This window comes from Alnus glutinosa, chromosome 1 (genome assembly GCF_958979055.1).
Source record: "Alnus glutinosa chromosome 1, dhAlnGlut1.1, whole genome shotgun sequence".
NCBI lineage: Eukaryota > Viridiplantae > Streptophyta > Magnoliopsida > Fagales > Betulaceae > Alnus > Alnus glutinosa.
Window position 1 is genome coordinate 19,929,045 of NC_084886.1, and position 14,639 is coordinate 19,943,683.

The 14,639-nt window shown below is 36.6% G+C and overlaps 2 protein-coding genes across 4 annotated transcripts; both read right to left on the reverse strand.

Annotated features, from left to right (window-relative positions):
• Positions 1-1,407: 1,407 nt before the first annotated feature.
• On the reverse strand, positions 1,408-5,814 carry LOC133858657 (uncharacterized). 3 transcript variants are annotated; one of them, XM_062294132.1, is made up of 8 exons: positions 5,472-5,814; positions 4,482-4,863; positions 2,920-2,991; positions 2,692-2,759; positions 2,447-2,597; positions 2,249-2,329; positions 2,073-2,162; positions 1,408-1,985 (listed from the first exon to the last, which is right to left on the reverse strand). In XM_062294132.1, the coding sequence occupies exons 2-8, from the start codon at positions 4,734-4,736 to the stop codon at positions 1,899-1,901; spliced, it is 804 nt and encodes a 267-aa protein (XP_062150116.1). In that variant the 5' UTR covers positions 4,737-4,863; positions 5,472-5,814; the 3' UTR covers positions 1,408-1,898. The 3 variants fall into 3 exon arrangements, with proteins under 3 accessions (XP_062150116.1, XP_062150115.1, XP_062150117.1); XM_062294131.1 differs by having other exon boundaries at positions 4,482-4,849; positions 5,472-5,813; XM_062294133.1 differs by lacking the exon at positions 5,472-5,814 and adding an exon at positions 5,300-5,391 and having other exon boundaries at positions 4,482-4,849.
• Positions 5,815-9,508: 3,694 nt separating this feature from the next.
• On the reverse strand, positions 9,509-11,602 carry LOC133858710 (uncharacterized). Its single transcript, XM_062294178.1, has 7 exons — positions 11,571-11,602; positions 11,144-11,388; positions 10,810-11,043; positions 10,608-10,700; positions 10,392-10,493; positions 9,879-10,299; positions 9,509-9,771 (listed from the first exon to the last, which is right to left on the reverse strand). Exons 1-7 carry the CDS (start codon positions 11,572-11,574, stop codon positions 9,599-9,601), a joined length of 1,272 nt encoding a protein of 423 aa, XP_062150162.1. The 5' UTR covers positions 11,575-11,602; the 3' UTR covers positions 9,509-9,598.
• Between the last annotated feature and the right edge of the window lie 3,037 nt (positions 11,603-14,639).

Sequence of the window (14,639 nt, forward strand, 5' to 3'; positions counted from 1 at the left end):
ATACTTTAGGAATTGTATCATATCTTAAACCATTTATTTACAGTGAAAGAGAACAAGAAAAAGAAAGAAAGAAATGTAATTGCAAGTAGGGGTGTATAAACGGAGTGGTTATAACCGCTTTAAAACCACTAACCGTATAATTGTATAATTGCATAACTACTTTCAAAAGCAGTTATAAATAACTACTAATCGCCTAGGTGGAGGCAGTTAGTAGTTATAAGGTTTGAAAAAAGTGGTTAATAACTGGTTAGTAGTTATAAGATTTGGATTTGCAATGTTTTCGATTTATATTTGGATTTGTAATGCTTAGGTTTTGGATTTGTTTGTATTTGGTTATTTGGATTTGTTATGTTTTGGATTTGTTATTATTTTGGATTTAAAAACCTGCACTAAAACCGGCTCAAAAGTGGCCAAAATCGGTCGAAAATCAGCCCAAAACCCAAATTGAAAAGCGATTATACAACTACCGGTTATCTACTCAATAACTGCTAACCGGCGGTTAGCGGTTACGGTTGGTAAAATGTAATAACCGCCTAGGCAGTTAGCGGTTCGCGGTTTTAGCTAATAATTATCGGTTGTAACCGTTTGTACACCCCTAATTGCATGGCCGCCGCACAAGACTTGTAAGATGAAATTTAGATCCATTAGGCCAAATCATGACGGTGGACTTGGGCATGGCAAAACAGGTTTAGGACTAGAGGATTTTATCAAAAATCAAGTCACGTGAGTGGGTATAATTTCAAGTCACAGGTATGTACAAGTCAATGACCTTATGACCTTTTTCTTTTTTCTTTTTTCCTTTTAAAAAAAAAAAAAAATTTACAAGCAAGATTGACAATACATCAAGTAGAAAAAAAGAAAAAAGAAAAAAGAAAAAAGGCAATGTTCTCCTCAAATTATAAAAAATTTGCAATGTATCCCAACAGACCTTTTGCTTCACACCATTCTAAATTTTGTACTACTTTTGTGTCGATTCCAATCTTTATGCGCAACTCAACAAAAGCATTCAGAATTCATTTCTGGTCAATCAAGGGGGGTGGGGGGAGAAGCGAAGAGGAAGAGGGAGGGGGATGGAGGAGGCGGAGGTGGTGGTGGTGGGAAGGAGGAAAGGAAGACGGCTCTTTTCCTCCTTCCGGATAACAGTGGGAAAGGAAGGGAAAAGACATGAGAGAAAGGAAGAGGGAGAAGCACCGGCGGGAAAAAATAGAGGGGGGAAGGGGAATTGGAAAGCTGAGAGGCACAAGGCCTTGTTCAACCTTGTATGTATGGACTAGTCATGATGACTGCTTGAAGCAAATGTCCTCGGCTGATGATGAGGACTCCATAGAAGACACTAATTAAGATCAATCTTTAGCCATGTTGTGCCATTGATAAACAAATAATGCTAGTAAAATGATCAGAGAGATATTAAAGCAAAGCAATAATTCAACTTCTATTGCTCCATTAACTTGTATCTATTCAATAATCAATACAGTATTGGTAATCATAAATACGAACTTGGTATTTACAGTTTGAAAAATATAAGTACTTCACCTTCAATAGCTTGGCTTGTTTTTTCATTTTTCATTTTTTTTTTTTTTTTTTGGCATATTTTCTGTATACACACACTGGGATACTTTTCTGGCCGTACAAAGTATTCAGACGATACAACGAGGGAAGTGTTTCAAGACTTCAAGTGTAGCCTCTTGGTCTGAAAGATAACAAAGAAGGCGCCTAAAACCTTTTTGGTGGGACTAGAATTCCACCACACTTGTCCAAAGAAAGCATCGGATCCCAATTTCCATTTTCTTTCTTTTCATTCTTGAACTGATTTCTAGTATTCTCCTTGAAACAAGAACAATATAAATATTGGTAGATACTGCTAAGCAAGTCGACGCCATCTCTTCAATTTCCGCCGGCTATACCTGTACATGAATGATATGAGGCTGGGGATGCTGTGTTGAATGTTCAGTTTCATCATCATCTGATGATGAAATGGAAGGCTCCTAATAGACGAGTTAACTTCAATGAGCATTTGAGTTGTAGATGGTTCATGATCTGAGTGAACTTTTAACACCAGAAAAGGAACTTACCGGTGGATGTCGGCGGCGCTTAAGAGAAGTTACTGCTCTCACTATAATGTAGATTGGAAGAACAATCCCAGCAGTTCGTAGAAGTAACAGCTGCAAAGAAGAAAAAGCTTTCATCATTCTGCAGTGAGGTTTCATCTTTGTCCTCATGAAAAGAATTAGCAACCCAATTATCTTACCATAGACAGTGGGAAAGAGTACTCATTGTTTCCGCTAAATATGAGGGGAAGAGTATGCCGTAAAGTCAGAAGAACCATGAACTGCAACATAGGAAGCAAATGAGATTGGATGAGGCTGTTATAATATTAATTAAATGATTAAATTTACTTCTTCCTATCAGCTTAAACTTTTTGATACGAGAGAGAGAGAGAGATTACGATGAAAGCAACTGAACGGCAACATATCAAACTTCTTGTAGTAGTAGCTGAATACTCCTCATAGTCAGGATTCAGGAAATTAGGGTTAGTTGAAACCATTGCTATAATTCGGGGACTATTCAAGTTCCTTCTAGATATCTCCCAATTTCCCCTGGAAAAGGCAGCATAGGAGCACATTGGTGAAGTTGAAGTAGAAAAAACAGAGGCAGTGAAATATAGATGAGAAAGTTACATATAAAGCTCACCTGAAGTTCATTGGAACACGCCCAAGTTGAAACAGAGGGGGAGGAGCAGTATAACCAGGGTTAAATTGCTGAAATTCAAGAATGATCTTAATAAATGGCTAAATTTTGTAATGATTCATGTATAATATCAAGATCAGTGAAAATTAATGATGCAACGATCCAAACTAAGAGTGATGTAAAAGTGAATTTACATTACACAGAAGCATAACTAGAAAAATGATAAAGCACCTGGTGGCATATCTCACATGTAGTGTCACCCTTCTCATTACACCACCTCTGTACACATTTGCGGTGGGCATACTGTAAAATTGGGAAACAAACATATATGACCAAGGATAATTAAAGTGAGAAAAAAAAGAAGAAGCAATTTCATGTCTTTCAGTAATACATTAAGCTATCTATGCACCACAAGTAGATCATTTAGGCACAAATTTGCAGCTAAAACACCCAATTTAGACCTTTCTGTTTCATGATCTAACATTCTGGCAATGCATGCTAGTCTGTCTTAACATAGATCAAATGCCAAAAGAATAGAAAGACCTATTTAAGTCTGTAGCACTCCAGTCTCACATTGAGAAAATGATTAGTTCTCATACAATGTGTGGATTATAAATGAATTCATGGGTTCTAACTCCTTAGTCTCACATTAGTTCCTTACTAGGTGAAATTGAGCTTTATAAGAGATCTTAGAGAACTTCAATTGCAACTTTGCTAATCATTTTGGAGTGATAGCGCGAATGTAACTAACATTTTTCTTAGATTGTTACAACGTCGATCAAGAAAAGGGGAGTACTGATGCTGATGGGGGTAGTGTTCATGGTGACTGTGATGGCAATGTGCTACGTCGTAGGATAGTTGCAGTGTACGAGATGTGGATAGCAAGCTGCAAGCCTACTTAGAATAAATGTGAAAGAGTAATGCTATATAACACATTGTTATCCCACAATTATTAAACAATGCTGACGTTAAGACTGCCATGTCAATATTGTTGGATAGTTGTACGATTAAAATGTAGTTTCTAACATTACTCAATGTGAAAAACCTATAGAATTTGTTGTTCACAGAAATCAAAATCTTGGGCAGGCAAATCCAACTTGAAAATTCAAATGAAGATAAATCATCTGATTAAGCCCATAGAGATGGGAATATTTAACGAATGTGGTGAAATTATTTTCATTTATATGTTAAACACTTTAATCAATCTGACAGAAACATTTTAAAAATGGCTTTACTGTTTCTTTTGGTCGGAAAATGATGGTCCTTATCTTTCTATTGCAAACTAGTAGGCTACCACTTGACTGAACCAAATCAATAGAAGAACCTTACATAAAGTTTGGCTTTTGAAACTCAGATATTGCCTTGAGATGCAGAAAGGTAAATGGTATTTATAAATCATCAGATATATGATGAGAATTCTAGTATCGTACAGACCGTTATGAAGAACATAAAAGGAATGATTAGGATGTCAGTATACAATGGTGACATTATAAAACCAATAAAAAGGTTAAGAATAGAGGAGAATCTGTTAAAATATAAATTAAATGATTAAATTCATCGATTCGACTTAAGTTTTTGGAAATAAGTGGTGATTTAACCTTGTATCAGAGTAGATGTCCTGAATTTGAACTCTATCTTTGTCATTTACCTCTTCCATTTTAATTAAATATTTCCATGTGTGACGGGAAACATTAGAATATAAATTAAATAATTAAATTCAACAATTCTTATAAACTTAAGCTTTTAAGTTTAAGTTTTTGGGATAAGCGGAGATTTAACGGAGTTCAACCGACCTTCAAGCTGCCACAGCAAGAGCAGGGCGTCTCCATATTTGAATCCTCATCCTCATCCTGGCATATCCTGCATTCCACCAATTTGCTGGGAGACGATATATTTCCATAATCCACCTTATGGGAAGGGTTATCGATTTTCTTCTCATCAACTGCTGAGGATGTAGCTTGCATGGACCGGTTTCTGCTCTCAATTGCAGCTTCTAACGTGGACTCTGTGAGCAAACGATCCACCAGCAACACAAAGTGATCCCCCATCTTCAATTTCTCAACATCCACCAAATGAATTCAAAAAAATTTGCAAGGAAATCAACTTATATCGAAGCCTTAAAAACTCCTTGAACAAGCTATCTTCTCCTTGAGCAGAGCTCCTGAAAATTGAGACCTTTATAGTTAAAAACAAAGCAAGCTATTAGAAGAAGAATTTATTTATTTATTTTTAATCTTTTTTTAACAAAACGTATGACAATGAAGAAACTCCTTTTTCATTCAGAATCTTGGCAAACACAACAGGAAAAAACTAGACCCCTCAAATCGTTCGTACAAAAAGGAGAGTCTACAGAGAAGCAAAAGATTCAGGTTCATGAGAAGATTGAACAAAGCCGATAAATATGTAAAGTTTTAAGACAAAGGAGATTGAAATTCAAAAGGAAAGCAAGGGAAAAATTTGCCAAAGTGAAGTATCTTTAGGAACAACAGATGTCTTTAATGAAACAGCCTACCAAATAGAAAGCCCAGCAAAACAGAAAATGAAAGAACCCCAATAAAGAAAGCATCTCCAAAAACATTCCAAGGCATGAAAAACAAGGAGGAGAAAGTACCCAGAAAGAGGAACAGAGAAAAGAAAAAGAGAGGGAGAATGAGAAAAGACCCAGATGCATAGAAAAAGAGACCACCCTTTATCAAACCAAGAGCAAAAAACAGAGACATCAGCACAAGGAAAGTAGTTTAACTTGAGAGATACAGAGGAAAGGAAGAAAAGAAGAGACTTACGAGATGGGAATCGTATATGCTTGAAGCAAAGAAAGCTCTTTTTTTTTTCTCCTTTTCTGTAAGTTTGTAGGAAATCTCTGTTTTGGAATGAAGCAAGAGATTGAGTGATGCCCTTGTCGCAACCCAATTTAAAACCCAAAAATTTTACATTCACAGATATCTATTTAATCTCTCTGTCTTAACTATTTAATCTCTCTGTTTCTGTCTCTGTATCTCTGGCGCCGTGTGCACAAAATGCAAACGTGGGTGTTCCCAATTATATGTCCAGAGAGAGAGGGAGAGAGAGAGGGAGAGAGATTCCAATATCCAACGGCAAGTTTGCGGGTGCCACGATTGTACCTTTCGCTTAACACCGTTATTTCCGTTTAGATTGCCACATAATTATTCATAGTTTCTCATGCTTTTGTTTCACTTTTATTAAAATCTCTTTAGCTTTTGTTTCACTTCTGTGACATGTTCTGCTTCATTGTGCTTCCCTATAGAAGACATATATGTACAAGTATTGTCAGACGAAGAGGCCATTTTTGTTGTCTGTTTTGATTTCCAATGGGGAAAATAACATTATAATTTAAATCAGAATACATGTATGTGTGTATGTATATTTCATATTTGTCTTATCTTATCTATGCTTATGCATGGGCTTTGTCTGATGTATCCATGTAGTGCATGAAAAGAAACAAAACAAAACAAAACTCTTTAATTGCAAGTCTGCTTCAAAAAGCATTATCCAGTGGAGGTAGAATACTTTTTGATTAATTAATGCTACCTTCTCGGCTTCTCCTTCAGCAATGAGAACTTGTCTCAGTCGTGTTTGTGTGTATATATATATATATATATATATATTATTATTATTATTTTTTTTTCAGGAGGCATCCATGTTAATGGATGGGGCCCGTTTCTTTTTATTTTATTTTCATATATATATATATATATATATTTATCCTTATTAGAAAGTGAAATGCAAATTACATTTTATTTTAAGATTACTCTATAATGGTGATTTGACAGTTTCAATCATCATTTAATATAAATTTTAGGATTACTCTATATTGGTACAACCGTATAAGGGTCGGTTGAAATTGAAACGTGTAGAGCATATAATTGTAGATAAAAACATATTTTCTAAGGGGAATGAGTTGCTTGGCTAAATTTTTTTAGTGTTAAAAGTGTTTACATTCTATAAGAATATTTTCAACCATAATTGTCTTTCAGAATAATGTTGAATTGATCAGGTCATAATGTTGCTACCACAATTAGTTAAGTATATACTAATCACAAAATTCAACATGCCAATTTTGCGTTATATTTATAGGTTCTTTTTTGGAGGACTGAGATTATAATATAAACGTGTAACTCGGTCAGGTATGAAAAGCTTTTTGGGAGAAAACTGTAACTTAAAAGCATTTTAATTAAGAAGCTTTTATCTCTATTTAGGAATATCATTTATCAGAAAGTTACACCGATCGAGGGACAGGGGCGAAATCAGAATTTTTGATAAGAGGGGATGATTTTTTTTTTTTTTTTTTTTTTTATTTTTTTTTTATTGGGGAGACGGACTTGCATAAATACAAAAGCATTGAAATCTTACATTTAATCTCATGGCACCACAAACACACAGTGGTATAAACAACTAGCAAAATAGGTTATCTAAAAAAAAAAAAAAAAAAAAACTAACAAAAAAAAGTAAACATAATCTAGCTATAGGGTCCAATAAAAACGATACTTATGATCGTGGACTTGTTCTCCTAACAATCCTTTAAAGTTCCAAATAACAATGTTATGAGTCGAGCCAAACAATAGTGAAATCATAAATGATTAAACTATTTAACTTATGATGCCAAAACAAATATTGTGAACCCAAATAACTGCAGAATAATCACTCAAAAAATTGATTGTTGGTTATAAGTCACTTAGAATAACCACTCAAAGATTTTAAATGAATGGGGTATTTTAGATTTTTTATGTTAAAAGATAGGGCAAACTAAAAAAAAATAAGTTAAAGGGGGACATAAATATTATTTGGAGGGACAAAAGTATTATTTTTTAAGGACAAAATTATTTTTTTTTGGTATATTTAAAGATATTTTAAAAAAAATTGGGGGGACATTTGTCCCCCCACCCAAGACGTGGGTCTGCCCCTGTCGAGGGGGTTCGTATAATTAATTAAGAGAAATAAATTAAATAAAGAATATTCCTAATTAATTAAAATAATGTGAAACTACCTAATTAACCCAGTCGTATTATATTGACCAAACTAAAGTGTGATTCAAAGAACATGTTTTTTTATGTGATGGAGGTTATTTTCAAGTCCTCCAGAGGGAGTCCAAAGGACAATCTATCTTCATGAAGGTTTTGGCCATCCATCATGATCTCCAAATTGGACCTTTGACTGCTGACTTTTACGACTTCTCGATCAGAAGTTTATCTGTTTAATTGCCAAGTGTTCGGCTGACGTTGTCGTTTGTCAAAAATTTCTTCATTTCCATAAATTCTTTAATTAAGTGGATGGATTGGTTGCCTACCGTACGTCGCAAGAATCATCTCATGTATATCTCATGCATTACGTCAAGGCCATTCAATACCTACCTTGCCTGTTTCGGATTTTGATTGATCTGATTCCTTTCTTTCTTCCTTTGAATTAATCCTTTCTCTCTCTCTCTCTCTCTCTCTCTCTCTCTCTCTCTCTCTCTCTCTCTCTCTATATATATATATATATATATATATATATATATATATATATATTACGCTTATTAATTGGAGTTGAAGCTCAGACTATAGTAGTCCACTTTATTGGTCATCTAATTTGTCAGGTTTTGTCCATTTTTTCATGTTTGAGTAGGCAGTCGCATGGTGATCGATCATAAATGAGTCCTAAATGTTTGCATCATGCATACAATCAGCTGGCTTGGCTTTTAGGGAGATTAAAGCAAGTATTTAAGAAGAGATAAGGTGTGGTTGATCAACAACCACTTGAAGTTTGCATGGGATATATGGAGGATCGATCAAAGATATATGGTTTTGGTTGGTTGCATGATTATATCTAAACTGCTGCTTAATTAATATAATAAATCTTGCATGATGATTAAAGAAATTTAGAAGTAGGGAGCATGTAATACATGCATACATATGATAGACGCCTGATCCGTATAGAGTAGGTGAGTTGATGACCCATCATTAGCTAAAGGTGGAGTATTAGTTCTGCCTAACATTTTTTGTATGATTAAAATTAATTATTTCCCAACTATTTTCTTGTGACTGATCATGGCCGGGTATATATTAGGGGACACATACATACATACATACATATATAACCTTGAAATCATGCACCATGCATACGTAATTAATGAAAATAATTTAAAAGAAACAAACTCAAATTTTGCTCATTCACTACAAAAATGTATGCACTTTGACACGTGCATTTTGACACGTGTACAGTGCTGTACACGTGTCAAACATTTAGACACGTGCACTTTGACACGCGTAAGACGCGTGTCAAATGTGCACGACATTAAGTGTACAAGTTGACACGTGTATTGAGATACACGTGTCAAATTTGACACGTGTATCTCAATACACGTGTCAAAGTGTTTTGACACGTGTATTAAGATACACGTGTCAAACCGTTTGACACGAGTATTTTAAATACTCGTGTCAAAACACTTTGACACGTGTATTGAGATACACGTGTCAAATTTGACACGTGTATCTCAATACACGTGTCAACTTGTTTTGACACGTGTATTTAGATACACGTGTCAAATTGGTTATATTTTTTTTAAAAAAATCCAAATCGAATTTTTCATTTAAATAAAATTTTAATTTAATTATTTAATTGTATTTTTAAATTAAATTAAAAATACGATTAATTAATTAAATTAAAATTTTAATTAAATAAAAAACCCAATTTGGATTTTTTTTCTTCAATTTAGTTTTGGTATTGGTTATTTAAAATTATTTGGTATAATAATTTTAATAGTTATTTCAAATTTTATTATTTCCGACCACAAATAACAAAATATTGATTTTACAGAAAAACTACACAAAATAATATTACACAAATCATAAGTTAATAACGTATTCGTTAACTAAGCAAATATTTACACATAAAAATTAATTACACAAAATATCTACAAATCTGAAGGGCGTCCCTGCGAATGAGGAGGTACCGTCCCAGGCGTGTTATTGCCAACCGGCGATTGCTGAGCAAGGAATGGTGTAGCGGGCGAAGGTGTAGCGACAATGGAATGCTGGGTCAGCCGTCGTCCAACAGGCGACAACGTACCAACCGTTGTCGAATTACCTGCAAATCATATAGACAATTAAAGTATATAATATTACTTGCAAAATTAAAGGGGTAATTAAAATAAATTGAAATTAATTTTTTCCTACACACAGTATAAATCATACCTGCAGATGCACTACTAACAGACGACGTACTACCTACGTGTGCAGGTGAAGGCGTACCAAGACATGGTGCTGATGCTCCCATGGAGGACATGAAGACCTCAACCTGTCGCAGGCGCTGCTCCAACAGGTCATTCCTCGCTCGCTCAGCCTGTAGCTCCGCTTGCATCTCTTCCATCTTCCGAGTGTTTTCGGCCCAATCCCGAGACGTGCCCTGAGATGGTCCCCCTTGTGACCGAGGCCTATATGAGAAACATGTCCCCCGAACAGGTGTGACGTTCGGCCCAACCTGCCGAACCCTCCCTGCATACTCAGGCCTCCCAACTGCCTGTTCGTAAGCGTCGTTCGGTGCCCAACGCACCGTGTCTGCGGAGACGCTTTGCGTGGCGGCTGGATCACTGGATAAACTCTGCGTCATCCTCTCCTGTACGTCGTCAACATGAACAAGTCATATATTGAATAATGACAAATCACACATAATTTTAAAAATAATAGTAAATTAAATCAGTAGCATACGCATAGGACCCGTGTACGTTCGTTCACGTGAGTGCCGTCCTTCCTTGTGTGGGTCTTCACGAACGACGCGGCGCGAGTGGGGGGCGTGCCAGATGTACATGTCTGTCGTCATGCAGTTGACATATATAAGAAACAGATAGCGATAAAAATAGTATAAATAAAAATAAAAACAATTATCAACAAATATATATAACATAAACATATATATTTTCATACCTCCTCGTGATTAAATCTGGCATAACTTTTAGATCCCGTACAATGAGGAAGGTCATTCTGCTCACGCAGCCTCTTCATCCGTTCAGAGGTTGCCTACGCATTTAACATGAAAATAAAAATGTAAGCATTGACACACTTAAATTAAAACTAAAATTAAATAAACTGTTATTAAAAAACCACAACATTTTCTTGGCTTACATACGATTTTTTGCTCACGGCACCAATCTCTCAGCAGGAACTCTACATCTTCTGCGTCATAGTTGCCAAAAAAATTGTCCGGCATTCTCGCACGGATAATCTCGGGCGTGTCACCGTCTCTAATACGTAGTTTGGTTTTGAACCTCGACTTCCACGAGCGGTGCTTACGGCCAATATCACATAAAGCCTCCTGTTGTGCCCTGCGCGCGTCTACTGATACAGGTACATAGAACTCCTCCTGCACATTCAACACATTTTTATAGGTTTAAAAACTTCAAGAAATACATTAATCTCAAGTTTAATTCAAATAAATAATTAAATTATATTCATAGACATACCATCAGCGCGTCCCACATTGCCTGCTTAATCTGCCTATTTACCTTCGCCCATTCGTCCCGCATGTGTATGTAGGACCCACTCCTGATCATCTTGCCCTCAGCCCGCCGAAATCGATTGCAGGCCCGTCCTACAGGTTGTATAGCAGCATTGTACTGCAATACAACCTTCTTACCCCTCGGGAGGACCCAGTTTCTCGCTGGGTCGTCAATCACCTCATAATAAATGGTCCCGTCTGGGTTGTACCCTAATGAAAGAAATATTCAACATTAATGTTAAAAATTTAATCATAAGATTAAAGAACATATATATATATATATATATAAACAATTTCTAATCAAATATTTATTTATTTAAAAACCAAAAAAAAAAAAAAAAAAAATTTGGTAAGAGAATATGAGTTTTAAGGATGTCTAAATATGTACTTACCCATCAACCGAATCTGCTCAATCCGTATGTGCTGGGTCGCCCGCAACCTCCTCCCCAACCCCTCCGGCTTGTGGATTCTGCTGATCATCATCTGAATCCATATCCTGGGGACTACCGGGGGCCAACTGATCGGTACCCAACATCGCAACGTCCTCCTCATGGGTACTCTGGCTCCCCCCCACATCTGGCATCTGACTCTCACCGGAAAGTGGCATCTGACTCTCACCGGAAAGTGGCATCTGACTCTCACCGGAAAGTGGCATCTGGCTCTCACCAGATAAAGGCATCTGGCTCTCTACATGCCTCGGGCCCTGACTCGCCCCCGATGCTGGCATCCGTCTCGGCCCCGGGCCCTGACTCGCCCCCGATGCTGGCATCTGTCTCGGGCCCGGGCCCTGACTCGCCCCCGATGCTGGCATCTGTCTCGGCCCCAAAATCTGGCCAGGCATCGCCGCCTGTGCCGGTATCTGTCCCAACCCCATAGCCGGCATCTGCATCTCCCCGGTCTGTGACAGTGGAAATCCTACATCCTGCGTCTCACTATCAGGGTTACACGTCATAGGTCCACTATACGTATACGGAAAGTACGGCGCATAACCCTGTGACCCCATCCCTTCTCGCAGCCACCATCGATATGCGTTACCCGGTTGGGTGAACCCTATCTGAGATAATGTCGGCAGCTCCGACAATGGAGAGCTGCAAGGTCCAGCTGTGCTGCTCTGTCCGTGATCTGACGTGGGCACGGCCACCGTACCCGACAACAATGGTCTATAAGGCCCGTCTGGGTGGTGTGGCCACGCTGCAGAATACAATGCTGTCGAAACAGTGGGCGTGGTCATGGGGGGCACGGGTGGGCTAGGTGTCCGATACGCATAATGAGGGGGTCTCTGGTCCATCAATACCTGCGAACAAATGCAGACAAATTAATTAGAATATGTTTTTTTAATATATTTTTAATGAACATACTAAAGAACAGCGAAATTTATACAATTAATAAAAATTTGTATTCAGTACAAGCGAATTGTACAAGCAATATATATATCAGTCAAGTGTATTGAGTTCAAGCTAATTATACTCACAACAAATACATCAATCATTGTATCACGGGAGCTTCAATAGGATCTACGTCGGGCCTGTCGTACTCGAATTCGTCATTCGTATCTGGTAGGTCAGCAGTGGCTAGTACGAGCGGTACGCACTCATGGTAGGTTGTACCATCCTCATTACTCCCATCCCCCTGTCCAACGTCGTACACGTTGCGCGGTTTGGTCCTAACCGCACAAACCCAATTTGGGTTCCTTCCATCTTCTACGTAGAATACTTGATCCACCTGAGATGTAAGCACGTACGGCTCGTCCTGAATCTGTTCTCCCCTGTGGACGAGGTGATTGAAGTTGACAAACACTAGGCCATACTCGTCTATTGTGAATCCTCTGTCCATTGTGGGGTCTGCCCAATTGCACTTAAATACTCGTCTATTAAAGGGTTTAGGGTTAGGGTTTGTTAGGGTTTAGGGTTAGGGTTTGTTAGGGTTAGGGTATAAATTTAGAAAGTGTAGGATTTTTTTTTATTATTTAAAGGGTTTAGGGTTAGGGTATAAATTTAGAAAGTGTAGGATTTTTTTTTTTTTTTTAAAGGGTTTAGGGTTAGGGTTTGTTAGGGTTTAGGGTTAGGGTTTGTTAGGGTTAGGGTTTAGGGTTAGGGTTAGGGTATAAATTTAGAAAGTGTAGGATTTTTTTTTTTTAAAGGGTTTAGGGTTAGGGTTTGTTAGGGTTTAGGGTTAGGGTTTGTTAGGGTTAGGGTTTAGGGTTAGGGTTAGGGTATAAATTTAGAAAGTGTAGGATTTTTTTTTTTATTTTTTAAAGGGTTTAGGGTTAGGGTATAAATTTAGAAAGTGTAGGATTTTTTTTTTTTTTTTTAAAGGGTTTAGGGTTAGGGTTTGTTAGGGTTAGGGTTTAGGGTTAGGGTTAGGGTATAAATTTAGAAAGTGTAGGATTTTTTTTTTTTAAAGGGTTTAGGGTTAGGGTTTGTTAGGGTTTAGGGTTAGGGTTTGTTAGGGTTAGGGTTAGGGTATAAATTTAGAAAGTGTAGGATTTTTTTTTTTTTTTTTTAAAGGGTTTAGGGTTAGGGTTTGTTAGGGTTAGGGTATAAATTTAGAAAGTGTAGGATTTTTTTTTTATTTTTTAAAGGGTTTAGGGTTAGGGTATAAATTTAGAAAGTGTAGGATTTTTTTTTTTTTTAAAGGGTTTAGGGTTAGGGTTTGTTAGGGTTTAGGGTATAAATTTAGAAAGTGTAGGATTTTTTTTTTTGTTAGGGTTTAGGATATAGGGTTCGTTATGGTTTAAGGTTAGGGTTTGGTTATAGAAAATGTAGGAATTTTTTTTTTTTTTTAAAGGATCTAGGATTAGGGTTTAGGGTTTAGGGTTTTAGTTTCTTAGGGTTTAGGGTTTAAGGTTAGGATTTTTGTTTTTAGTGTTAGGAATTTTTTTTTTAGAAAGTGTAGGAAATTTTCTTTTTAAGGGTTTAAGGTTAGGATTTTTGTTTTTAGTGTTAGGGTTTCTTTTTTTAGAAAGTGTAGGATAATTTTTTTTTTTAGGGTTTAGGGTTTAGGGTTTAAGGATAGGACTTTTGTTTTTAGTGTTAGGGTTTCTTTTTTTAGAAAGTGTATGATATTTTTTTTTAGGCTTTAGGGTTTAGGGTTTGTTAGGGTTTAGGGTTTAGGGTTTAAGGTTTAGGGTTAGGGTTTTTAAGTGTAGGAATTTTTTTTTTAGGGTTTACGATTTAGGGTTTAGAGTTTAGGGTAAGGGTTTTTTTTAAGAACGTGTAGGATTCAAAGTTTATTTAAGGGTTTATTATTGTGTTGGTTTTATGGTTATGATTTGAAGATATAAAGTTTAGGGTTGGAGTTTAAGTATTTCTTAAAAAGTAGACGGTCAATTTTAATATTTTTTCTTTTTTTATTCAAACCCATTTTATTGGTTGTTCCCATTTATTATTTTCAAAAGTGTCATCGTTGGTTTATAACGTTAAACTAATATCGGACATTGTTTGATTTTGTTTGACTAACAA

Excerpts from the sequence above, each read along its gene's own strand:
- LOC133858657 (XM_062294132.1), bottom strand. The coding sequence starts at position 4,736 with ATGGGGGATCACTTTGTGTTGCTGGTGGATCGTTTGCTCACAGAGTCC. Across the intron at positions 2,330-2,446 it reads GCCGTTCAGTTGCTTTCATC|TTCATGGTTCTTCTGACTTT; the intron begins GTAATCTCTCTC and ends CCTATGTTGCAG. Across the intron at positions 1,986-2,072 it reads AGCGCCGCCGACATCCACCG|GAGCCTTCCATTTCATCATC; the intron begins GTAAGTTCCTTT and ends CTCGTCTATTAG.
- LOC133858710 (XM_062294178.1), bottom strand. Across the intron at positions 10,701-10,809 it reads GGTGCCGTGAGCAAAAAATC|GCAACCTCTGAACGGATGAA; the intron begins GTATGTAAGCCA and ends TTAAATGCGTAG. Across the intron at positions 10,300-10,391 it reads AACGTACACGGGTCCTATGC|GAGAGGATGACGCAGAGTTT; the intron begins GTATGCTACTGA and ends GACGACGTACAG.